At 38.7% G+C, this 12,798-nt stretch overlaps 1 protein-coding gene across 4 annotated transcripts in view; it reads right to left on the bottom strand.

Annotated features, from left to right (window-relative positions):
* LOC108703957 (interferon-induced very large GTPase 1) overlaps positions 1–12,798 on the bottom strand; it is a 36,394-nt gene that overhangs the window by 11,090 nt on the left and 12,506 nt on the right. For 2 of the 4 annotated variants that reach the window (XM_018240268.2, XM_041576360.1), the window contains 6 exons: positions 10,408–10,485; positions 9,749–9,874; positions 4,048–4,134; positions 2,128–2,241; positions 1,263–1,448; positions 161–274 (listed from right to left, as the gene is read on the bottom strand). In XM_018240268.2, coding sequence (XP_018095757.1) covers positions 161–274; positions 1,263–1,448; positions 2,128–2,241; positions 4,048–4,134; positions 9,749–9,874; positions 10,408–10,485 — 705 coding nt within the window. The remainder of the gene's footprint in view (positions 1–160; positions 275–1,262; positions 1,449–2,127; positions 2,242–4,047; positions 4,135–9,748; positions 9,875–10,407; positions 10,486–12,798) is intronic. The other 2 variants (XM_041576361.1, XM_041576362.1) reach the window with 2 other exon arrangements.

The following is a 12,798-nucleotide window of genomic DNA, read 5'->3' on the forward strand; positions in this document are numbered from 1 at the left end:
ATACAGTACTTGCAAGGTGCACCTTGTGTGCCAGATCTTTATATTTTCCCCCAGATTTCACTTGGAAAATGTAATCTATACTGATGATGTTGCCCAGGTGCAGTAACTCATAGCAACCAATAAAAATTTGTTTTTTAAACAGGTAACCATTAAATTCTACCTTCTGGTTTTTGACAATTGAGTCCTTCCAGGCTAGGAAATATTGATGCTGGTCCTGAAGATTGTAAGGTCTCCTGTTCAAATGCAATTTGAGCTTGAGTTGTGATTTGCTCTCCTGCAACAAAATACCAGAAGTTTGTGAGTGGACACATGATATTTTTTTGTGTGGCAATACATCTATTGTGTCAAAAGCCGTTGTCATAATTTTTTATGATGAGATGGGACTAGGCTGCTAGAACATTGATCCCACTAAGGGGAACCTACAGCATTCCACCTTTACTATTTCAAATCAGTGAAAAAAAGCAACATGAATCTTTTTCAGCTTCATGAAGTGAACATAAGAACCAAAGGTGAAAAAAATAACAAAAAAAGACTGGGTGTAATGACAAGATGATGAAAAGAGAATACTTTTTCAAATGGGGTTTAATCAGCTATTGGGGGATCTATAGTTTGGTTATAGGTTAGAAGAGTGGTTGTCAGACTTTTTTCATTTAAGCCCTACTTGGAGGACCAACCTTTGGCCAGGGCTTCCCTTGGCCTCATGAAATAAGTACAGATAGAGAAAATAGTGGTGTATCAGTCACCCATTCAGCCATAGTTTCCAGAATATCTAAGACAACAAATACATTTTCATAATGCACCTTCCCCTAACTGACTTTCAGGCTGGGCTTTCAGGTGTATCTAAAAGAGCAAATGGGCATTCTCCTTAAAGAACATTGCTATGTGTTTTCTACAACTGCTCCTCTCTTCACTCTCCTTTAGCTCTGCCCACAAAACTCATCAATAAATCATCAATATATAAATCTGTATATATATATATATGTCACTCAATAAAGATCTGCACTTTCAGGTCTTTTAAGAAAATATGAAAGATTTTTATTATAAACACGAACTTCATGTTCATAATAAAAAATTTTCATATATTCTTAAAAGACCTGAGAGTGTGGATCTTTATTGAGTGGTGTGAAAGTTTGCATCTCAACGAACTCTATTATATATATATTTATTTTTTAAACAATCCTTTATCAACCTTCAAAGCATGAGACATGTATGATATTACTCATGTGATAATAAAATCCCGAAGAAGAACTGAGAATTGCTACCTGATTGTTCTAAAGCATCCACAGGGATAGGGTGGGAGTTGGATTCAGGAGAGGAGATTTCCACGAGGCCATCAGAAGTTTTGGGGCTTTCCTGCAAAACATCACTGCCTGAGGGCCCAACATCAGTAGAGTCTGTTAGTTTTCTCCGTTTCCTGGGTTCTTGATCATCAGCAGAAGATTCCGTCACTGTAATAATATAATACAAGAACTGATATCTCAGATCCAAATAAAGCTTCCTACAGTTTATTGAGGATGATTACGACTGGGAATCAGGGAAAACACTTTCAGGGAAAACCTAATCAATTTAGCCTTTAGGGCAATGACACAAGGCATTTTGTAGAGGTAACAAAATTACAGAAAAACACCTTGAGTATCATTACCCTTAGTACCTCTTACCAAGAGTTACCATCAGTCCACACACTGGGGAACAGCCCTGTTTCAGAAACTTGGCCCTAGGAAAAAGTGTCCCATAAAAAGCACCTCCTGCCTCTATTGGTTGAAGAATGTCCCCATTTTTTGGCTTGCCCGCCCCACATTTCTATTGCTATATTTGCTTTTGCACTGACACAACAACAGGGATAACACAGTCTCAATGTATAGCAAGCAAACATATTCATTTTCTGCTGTTCATTAAACTTCGAAGCTCAGACTTTGAGTGGGTGTGGTCAAAGGAAAGTGGTCAAAAAGTAGGCATGGCCTAAATACATACAGTACTTGCAAGGTGCACCTTGTGTGCCAGATCTTTATAGTTTCCCCCAGATTTCACTTGGAAAATGTAATCTAAACTGATGATGTTGCCCAGGTGCAGTAACTCATAGCAACCAATAAAAAGTTGTTTTTTAAACAGGTAACCATTAAATTCTACCTTCTGGTTGGTGACGATTGAGTCCTTCCAGGCTAGGAAATATTGATGCTGGTCCTGAAGATTGTAAGGTCTCCTGTTCAAATGCAATTTGAGCTTGAGTTGTGATTTGCTCTCCTGCAACAAAATACCAGAAGTTTGTGAGTGGACACATGATATTTTTTTGTGTGGCAATACATCTATTCTGTCAGAAGCCGTTGTCATTTTTTTATGATGAGATGGGACTAGGCTGCTAGAACATTGATCCCACTAAGGGGAACCTACAGCATTCCACCTTTACTATTTCAAATCAGTGAAAAAAGCAACATGAATCTTTTTCAGCTTCATAAAGCCTGAGAGGGGAGCAAAGGGCAAATATCACCCATTCACCTCTTATTATTTGTGTTAGCCAAGTTCATAAGGAATAAAGAAGTTAAGGTATACAGTATATAGTAATTCTCTCTTTATGGTAGAACCAGGCTAAACTTCAAGCAACCCTTAACATATACAGCAGTCTGAGGCCTTCATCACTGTTTATTAACTTGGGGTCTACAGATCTTTCTGAACTACAACCCTTAGCATTTTGTTTCGGTTCAGTTTGAGATTTAGGAGTTGAAAATGGTTTTCTGTTGCAAAATAAGTGAATGCATGACACTTATACTTGGACTTCTATGTTTGTAGATGGCCATTTACCCTCCCTGTGTAAGAAGGGAGAATTAAAACAGAATGGGAAATATAATAGAAAAGAATGGGAGAAAAGGAGCAGAACAGGGTCAGAGAACAGTAGGAAGGAGAATGAAATGGAGAAAGGGAAGGCAAAAGAGAAGATGTGATGAGAAGAACTGTGCATCATCAGACAAATATGATATTGTTCATGTGATAAATGGCAAAAAGGAAAAACTGAAACTTGACACCTGATTGTTCCAAATCATCCATAGGGATAGGGTAGGAGTTGGATTTAGGAATGGAAGTGTCAATGTGGCCATCAGGAGCCTGGGGACATTCCTTCAAAACACCACTGCCTGAGAGCCCATCATTAGTAGAGTCTCTAAGTTTTTTTTTTTAGGGGATACCTTAGCTCCAAATAAAGATTCACCTCTGCAGGTTATTGGGGATAAATATAGCTGGAAATCAGTGCTACCTCCTTCAGTCTTAGGGGAACAAAATAACTCCAATGCCATTCATACAATTCAACTAAGTAAATGTTGCCTTTAGTATCTTACAGGAAAAAGGCAATCAAACTAGGTTTGTATACTTTATTCATTTTCATCTTACCCATGATTTATTTTATTTACCATGGGGACAGGCCCCTTTCAGGACCTTGTTCCTTAAACAAAAATCTGTATATAATAAAAGTCCTTTTCAAATTAAACATGAAATCCAATTTCTATTTTTTATTAAAGCATTCATAGCTGCTGTAAGCTCATTTAAACATCTCAGCTGTCAATCAAATATTGTCTGCCCCTCCTCTATGCCCTGGGCATAGAGACGGGGCAGACAATTACTTTCACTTTCCATTCAGCACTTCCCAGATGTCACTGCTGTCCTCACATTCCCCCATTCTCTGAATATAAAAACAAAATAATGAGGCATACACATTCCCAAGAGTTAAAACAGAAATATGAATAATTTTTAAAATCTGCTCTTGGACTGATGGGCCCATAGGCTGAATGTACAAAGAGTGTATGCAGGATTCTGCCTTTCTATTGTTTCATTCAGTCATGCAAAGTGCACAAATTGCCATAACAAGTGTGGCTCCTCTTCACATACTCATTGTTCAAACACGGCCAGATCCCTGAACTGACGACATCCATAGCATCCTATGAATATTGGGTGGGATCAGTGCGCCATCACACAAAAACAGATAATTGTATGATTATATGTCTGCAGGTACGTCCAGTTTAAATGGCTAAAGCAAACAGCGAATAGTGGACAAATCCTTACCATCAAAATGTTTTGAAGAACCATGTTTTGGAGGATGAACCGATGTTCCTTCAAGCCCCAACAAATGTGTATCTTCATGGTCACATACTGACAACATAAAATTACAAACAATAAAGCAGTTAGAAGAGTGTCTCAAGGCAAGATTTATTTGTTGTACTAATAGAGAAGTCATATGAATGTGATTGTTTTTCTAACACAACAAGAAACCCCCTCTTCTTGTGATTAGGTTTTCTTACATTTTAGAAGTACCAGTAGTGGGTAAATGTGTCTCTCTAATACAACCTACAAAGTCACATTGTTCTCCTAAAGTTACCAGTTTTTATAAAATATTTTAGCATTTTTTAATATTGCAACATCCAATTTACAGAATCCTATTTCCTACAGGTCATTAGGTACCAAGATAAAACACCCTAAATATACAGGCCAGGGGTCTACTGAATAGTTTGATACCCAATGTGTATAGGTTTAATTTCAGCTACTGAAAAATCAACTACAGTTTATCTGGGGTAAAGTTCAGCCCAGAAAACCATATATTTTTGGAAAGTATATATATAATCCCAAATCCAATATGTCTTTCAACTCCAAAGTACCAAACCTCAAAGCTTTCCTACATGTAAAAGCAGTTTTGAAAATTGCTTCAAAGGTTTCAGTGTGCAACATCTGATCTCCTACATTTCATTAGGCACCAAGATAAACCACCCTAAATCTGAATGGCAGAGGTTGACTGAACAGTTTGATGCCCAATATGCTTAGGCATACAGACCCTGAAATATACCTTTTACATACTACTTTTATGGCTTAAATCTCAACTATTTGAAAAAACATAACACCTGTTTTATGTCAAGTAAAATCTGCTAAAAAGTACTCTGACCCCTGATAACCAAATATATTTGGAAAGTACGTATTCTGACAAATTGAAAAATATGCATCTCTAGTCTACACTAACGAACTACAAAGCTTTGCTAAAGTTAGCAGTTTTGATAACATTTTGGAAAACTGACAAGAAATATTGGTTTGCTGCAATTATCTCACATAATATCTTACATACAAAGATAAATCACACTGAATATTTTTTTACTGAACAGTTTGATTTCCATTATGCATAGATTTACTAAGGTATGTAGGAAACCTAAAATAAAAACAGTGCATATTAGTTTTATATAATTATATATAATTTTTTGGCTGCCAACTCAGTGTATCGAGTTGTAGGACATTCCTAACTGTACAAAGAACCCAGAAAGCCATATATTTTCAGAAAGTACACATTTTGATGAAGTAAAGACTTCTTTCTGCACCAAACTACCAAATTGCAAAGCTTTACTAAAGTTAGTGTTTTTATGACATTTCTGAAAAGTTTTGCAATTTGCAGCATTTATCTTGCACTGCTTTGCACAAATCACCCTAAAAATGAACACCAGAGGTCTACTGAACTGTTTGAAGCCAAAGATGCATGTATTTACTAGAGCAGGTGGCCTATAGGGACCCAAAAATAATATAGTGCAAATGAATGTTCTCTGTTTTGAACTCAGCTTCTGCAAACAAAGCCTCCCGCCTGTGTCGTAAGACCCCCTACTTGTACCAAGACCCCATAAAACCATAAGTACACGTTCTGACAATTACAAAATGGGTGAAACATTTTTCTACTCCAAACTACCAAACTGCAAAGCTTTTGTAAAAATATGTAATGAACAGTAATGCAGGGATAAATGCCATAAAACCCCCAAAATTGTACAAATCAATAAAATAACATAATAACTGACCTGGCAGCTTAATGAGTAGTCAAAATACCTAATCCAATAGTCACACTGCCAAATAAACAGTTTTGATGTAAAAAAGAAAATGGTAAAATGAATAAATAAATTAAATTAGTTTTAAAAATAGGTGTGTGTGTGTATGTGCTCATGTAATTGTGCAAATGTGTGGAAAAAAGCCCATCCCTCCCCAAAGAGCTTTAAAACTTTAGTTTTTAGACACAGATGGAGGTTCCTTGGGAACAATGGAAGTCCTAGGGGAGGAATTCACAAAAGTGTCGGGAACGAAAAAATGTCTTTAAAATGTCGTAGAAAGTGTCGTAGCAACAGCCGACAAATTCACAGAGCATTTCTCCGCCAGTTTTCCGACATGTGCGACACTTTTGAATTAGTGTCGTTAAAAGTGGGCGTGGTTTTTTTCGGCGCCACTTTTCCCGTCATTTTTATGAATTACTTGTAAACTCATTTTTTTTACCGACAATTTTTCAGACACTTTAGGCTCTCCAAAATGAAAATGTCAGACAAATTGTCGTTTAAAAAGTCTTGGTAAATGTCGTTTGTACGATGAAAAGATATACGCCATTTTAGAAAATTGTCAGACTTACGAGACATTCAGAGATGGTAACATCTGCCTTTGTGAATTTGCCGTACGTACGACATTTTACAAATTTGTCGACCGCCACTTCTGGGTTACTTTTTTTACCGACACTTTTGTGAATTCCCCCCCTAGTGTTGCAGAGTCCTCACAGCTTGTAGCGAGTAGGCAGAGGAAGGCGTAGGCCAAACAACAGACATATAATATATTCATGTCTGTTGTTTGGAGGTCGGTCCTGCGATGATTACATGAGAACCTTCTTGGCTCATTGCCCAGGGTGCCATCATCTCTCCTAACCCTCTGCACCACATATATTCTTGCCAGTTAGAGCCTTAGTATATACTGTATGTGCTTGACAGGCAAAGCATTAAGCACTGTGTAGGCTTGGTACAACATAAATAAATATCATGTTATACAATAGTGTTGCATACGCTGGGCCAAAACCTGTGGGATCCAGCACTGCGAAATATGTTGGCACTATAAAAAAAAATACATGTTAATAATTAATAATAATCCATGGATTAACCTGTGGTTCAGGCAGGTTTGGGCCAGTGCAAAACTCTTTCAGTGGGTCACAGTCAAGTGGCTGGCCTAAACCTTTCCACTGGCCAACCCTGTCTGCAATGCCAGCATGCTCCAATTTCTCAGCCTCCTGTTTGCCAAATTGCCATTGTTTATTTAAGTTTGTGTGGGTATTTAAGTATTGGCGGGGCTCCAGGTCAGGTTAGGAGAGGATGGGTTAGGGTTTGTTGTGGGACACTTTTTGTTGACCCGCAACTCCTGCACTATACAAGGCAACAGATTCTCAATTTTATAGCCACAAAGTGCACGAATAGACCTGTACTTACCGTAGCCTCCAGTAATTAGATTTTTTGGGACCTGCACCACATATATTAAAGATACATTAGGTACTCAATTCTAGAACTGGTTGTGTGTTTTCATTACTGGGCCGACGAGACTCAGGGGCACCTATGATGGGTCTGCTTCTGTAAGTAACATTTACTTGAAGGTCCTAAAACTGACTGTATTGCCAAACCAAATGTCCTTCTCAACCTGTTAGAATTTCTAATAACTCCTCCTCCTGACCAAGTATGTCAGCCCCCTCGTAGCGGAACATGGGGGATGGGTTAGGTAATATAACAGCATCAGGCAGTAGATGCCCACCATAAAAACTTGAGAAACACTGTATGTACTACTAGTACAGGTACTTTATTATTAATTTGGTTTTTACTGCCCGTGTTTCTCTTGGTGGCCTCACTAAATCCATTGGTCCTCTCAATGACAAGTAAACATTTACTTACCTTTGTCTAAAGGTGGCCATACAAGGGCCGATAAAAGCTGCCGACAGACCGAGTCGGCAGCTTATTGGCCCATGTATGGGGGCCCCTGACGGGCTTCCCCCAACGAGATCTGGCCGAAAGTCGGCCAGATCTCAATCGGATGGGACTAAAAATCCCATCGGATCGCGGCCGCATCTGTTCGTTGATGTGGTCCCGCCTTCCGACCGCCCGTTCGCTAGGATCCGATCGTTGGGCCCTAGGGCCCACGATCGGATCAGCACCATATTGGCCACCTCAAGGTGGGCATATCTGAGGGAGATCCGCTCGTTTGGCGACATCACCAAACGAGCGGATCTCTCCATGAATGGCCACCTTTAGGAACTAAACCTTTCACTAAATTCCATGTTGGAACCAAAAATCAGCATGTACTAAATACTTGACAACTTGCCTTCTAGAGCACACTGTATTGTTATAATTTAATCCCATAAACCACTGAAAAGATACCTCTGCTGGTTGTTATGTAGGAACGTTGCTTTGTAGCTTTAGGATCGACACAATTGAGGATAATTATATGGGGGATATTGATTAATAATGAGAGGTGGCTCTACAGCAAAGCAGTATTGGAATAATGGTGTCATTCTTTTGGTAGCTGTAACTTTCTAATATTGACACAATTGGCACAAACAAGCTACAAATGGCCACACAGTGATATTTCCAAGAGAAAGTAAATTGTAGCCCCCAGACTGCCACTGGAAATGGACCTTAGTGATGTTCACTGGAATCCCACTGGGGTATTACAAGCACCACCAGATACCTATTTGAGAACATGAGGTTGGCATCTTTGAAAGTGAAAGTTTGTAGGAAAGGGCTAATGATAAAATTTCTCCCTTTCTCTTAATTAACTAAATTCTTAATTCCTTACATTATAACTTAACCCTCAAGCTTAAGACAAGGTTGTACTAGTAGAGAAGACAAGATTTAATGGCTGTACTAGTAGAGAAGCCGTACGAAGAAGCTTCTCTCTGTTACTCTGCAATCACGGGCATAAATACATTTAATGGGCTTACAGGGCCTCCTCTCTCAAATTTTAGGGGAAAGATGACCCATTTTACCCACATATAGTGGTTACACACAGTTAAGTTCCAGCCTAGGTTCATTGGATCAGTTGTCTCAAGCAGTTATGTGACATAGCTCCAGTTGAATATCAATGCCAGTTAATGGAAATCATTATAATGTGAGCAGTGGGAAACCAAAAATTGAGAAACCCACTACAATAATTGATGGGCAATTGGTGGACTAATTTTGCTGATGTAGATTGTCTTTTATTTCACTCACTTTTTGAGAAGAACATAACCTTAAATTTCGAGAATTATCTGAAAACACTAGAAAGGGAAAAAGGATTTGCAAAAAAATCAAATATGAATACTTTAATATTTTGCTGTAGAGCCAATAAAACTTCCAACACCAGGACACTAAAATGGGTATTTTTTCCCAATTTATGAAAATATGAACTTCATAGGACCTGCAGAATGAGTGTTATACAAGAAGAGCAATTGCTGGGATAAATCATGGGAACAAACACAGCTAAAGTCAAAGAGTAAATCGAGGACAAACCCATAGGCTAGTGCCACAGGAGGGCTGAAATCTGCCTGCTGATATACATAGGCCGAAAATCAGCTCCTATGTGGGCAGTAGCCTCATCCTGATATTGGTGAAGAAACACAAGAGTTTACATTCTCGTACTGAAATCAGCCTCATGTCTGCACCCAAGTTGACACAATGGTGACGGGGGGGCAGATAGGAGAGGAGGCAACTGTCCACATAGGAGCTGATTTTCGGCCGGCGTAATTCAGCATGCAGATTTCTGTTCCTGTGTGGCCGCAGCTTTACTATCACAATGTTCTGAAGATCCATGTTGTTGTAAAGATTCAACAGGGGTTACTTTGCCTTTATGGTGCAACAACGTTGTATCGCCTGTGTCACAACCGAACGATAACATAACATAACATTACAAACACAAAAAAATAAACGTTGTGTTGGCTAAAGCAAACCGCAAATGGAGAACAAATCCTTACCATCAGAATGTTTTGAAGATCCATGTTGTGGAAAATAAACTTGTGTTTCTCTGTCTCCGGAAACTTGTGTTTCTCTGTCTCGAGGCTTCAACAATTGTTTGTTTGAACCTTCAGAGTCAGGTACTGCTAACATAAAATCACACACAGTGAAACCATTAGAAGGCTGAATATATCGGTTGTACTATTAAAGAAGCCACATCGGCGTGATTGCCTTTCTCATACAAACTACAGACCCCTCTTCTTGTAATAAGGTTTTCTTCCATTTTAGAAATCCCAATAGACAAGATTTCTTCAGAAAGATACAGCTTTCCTGTGTCTAAAATATTATTATTGTGGATTTATGCAAACAATGTGCAACCCAGACAACTACTATGGAGTCAGAACATGACGTGTGTGTTGGGGGCACTGATTGGTCCCTCAGGGTATTAACGTTTTATCACTACTACACAAGACAACAGAGTCTTCCCATAATCCCTTGTATGTCCACAAAGTGCAAGGAAAGACGTAATATTACTGAAGCCTCAATTTTAATTTGCATTTGGGACCTGCAGTACATGTATTACAGATTTAATTCCAGAACTGCTTGAGTGTTTTCATTACGTCCCTCCAAACGGCAAAAACGTCAGACAAAAACAAACATTACATTTGCTATTTTATACCTTCTATTTCACTGGCTTTATACTCTTCCGTACTACCGGAAAAACAGCAAGACTTGCAAGAAGAGAAGAAGCAGCATCCTGCGAAGATAAAGAGAACAATGTTTTTTTATAGAACTGTATTGCACAGGGCATGTGTTAGTGTCATAGTGACAAAAAAAAACAACTCTTCAAAATAGCAATGTACATTAAGGGGCCGATTCATGAAGCTCGAGTGAAGGATTCAAATTAAAAAAACTTCGAATTTCGAAGTGTTTTTTGGGCTACTTCGACCATCGAATGGGCTACTTCGACCTTCGACTACGACTACGAATCGAACGATTCGAACTAAAAATCGTTTGACTATTCGACCATTCGATAGTCGAAGTACTGCCTCTTTAAAAAAACTTCGACCCCCTAGTTTGCCAGCTAAAAGCTACCGAACTCAATGTTAGCCTATGGGGAAGGTCCCCATAGGCTTGCCTAAGTTTTTTTGATCGAAGGATATTCCTTCGATCGTTGGATTAAAATCCTTTGAATCGTTCGATTCGAAGGATTTAATCGTTCGATCGAAGGAATAATCCTTCGATCGTAGGATTTGCGCTAAATCCTTCGACTTCGATATTCGAAGTCGAAGGATTTTAGTTCCTAGTCGAATATCGAGGGTTAATTAACCCTCGATATTCGACCCTTCATACATCTGCCCCTAAGGGACAGATTTATCATGGGTCGAATTTCAAAGTAGAAAAAACGTCGAAATCCGACCATCGAATAGAATCCTCCGACATTCGAAGTCGGAGGATTTTATACATCGTACGATAGTATTCAGATCGTACTACGATCGTACTTCAATTCGAACTATTTTATTGTGCGATTTTCCCAAAAAAATCCTTCGACTTCAAAAAACTTAGCAAAACACACGGGAGGTCCCCCATAGGCTAAACAGCAATTTCGGCAGGTTTAAGTTGGCGAAGTATTGAAGTCAAAGTTTTTTTTTAAAGAGACAGTACTTCGATTATCGAATGGTCGAATAGTCAAATGATTTTACTTCGAATCGAAGGTCAAAATGACTTCAAATTTTTCTACTTCTAAATTCCCTCGAGTTCACTTCGACCCTTGATAAATCTGCCCCTAAAAGTTGCCTACAGGTCATGTTGATCATTTTACACTACTAGGTCTGTTTTTGTAAGTAATTGTCACTTGAATTTCTTTACAACCCGATTGTTCCTTTTCAATCTGTCAGAGTTTCTAATACTAATGAACTCCTGCTGCACAAATATGGCAGCCCCCGAATAGAGAAAGAACAAAGGGGGTCGGATAGGTAATGTAAAAACATCAGGTAGTAGATTTACAGCATACCGTATATACTCGAGTATAAGCCGAGTTTTTCAGCCCCCAAAATATGCTGAAAAACTCGGGTCAAGCGCAAAAATGTTTGCCGGCGTCTAAGAATATTCGCTGGCATCCAAGAATGGTCGCCGGCATCCAAAAACGAGACGCCGGCACCTCCAATGGGAGCAGAAACCCTCAATTTTTTGATTGAAACTTACCAGAAGCTGCTGCATTTCTCACCCTCGGCTTATACTCGAGTCAATAAGCTTTCCCAGTTTTTGGAGGTAAAATTAGGTACCTCGGCTTATACTCGGGACGGCTTATACTCGAGTATATACGGTAATAATAAAGCTTGTGTAAAGACGATTTTATTTTATGGTGTAAAAACAACCTTGAGAAACACTGTATGTGAATACCATGATGTACTGATACTGTATTATTACTGGTACTGTATTATCACTGCTTTGTAGTTTTCAGAGCTATACCATTCAGGATTATTGTGAGATAGGTAGGGGCATATTGATTAATAATGAGAAGTGGAAGCCTCAGTGAGTCTCCGCTATAGCAAAACACTTTTGGAATAATGGTGCCATTATTTTGATAAATTTCTTGTATTGACACAATGGGCACACAGGTTACAAATAGTCACGTGGTGATATAGCCAGGAGAAAGTACCTTATATAGTGAATAAAGTACCCCCTCTTGTAAAATATAAGGATATTATAAGTTACTGAGGAGTTTCATGACCATATAAATACCACGAGGCCGAAGGCCGACTGTTTTTATACAGGTCATGGAACTCCGAGGTAACTTCTAATATCCTAATATTTTTCAACTGGGGGTACTTTATTTATTATAATACACAAGTTTCAGTGAGTCATGTGACAGAAATGACATCAGAACTCACCGTTTATAACTGATGACATCAGAACTCGCCGTTTATAAGGATATAATTTACAAGATATTCATGGCTTTTGTGTATTATAGTCCCCTTATACCTTATAGTGCCACTGGGAATGAACCTTCATTCACTGGAATCCCACTGGGGTATCACAAGTACCACCAGATACCTATTTTAGAACA

Source organism: Xenopus laevis, chromosome 9_10L, assembly GCF_017654675.1.
Source record: "Xenopus laevis strain J_2021 chromosome 9_10L, Xenopus_laevis_v10.1, whole genome shotgun sequence".
NCBI classification, from domain to species: domain Eukaryota; kingdom Metazoa; phylum Chordata; class Amphibia; order Anura; family Pipidae; genus Xenopus; species Xenopus laevis.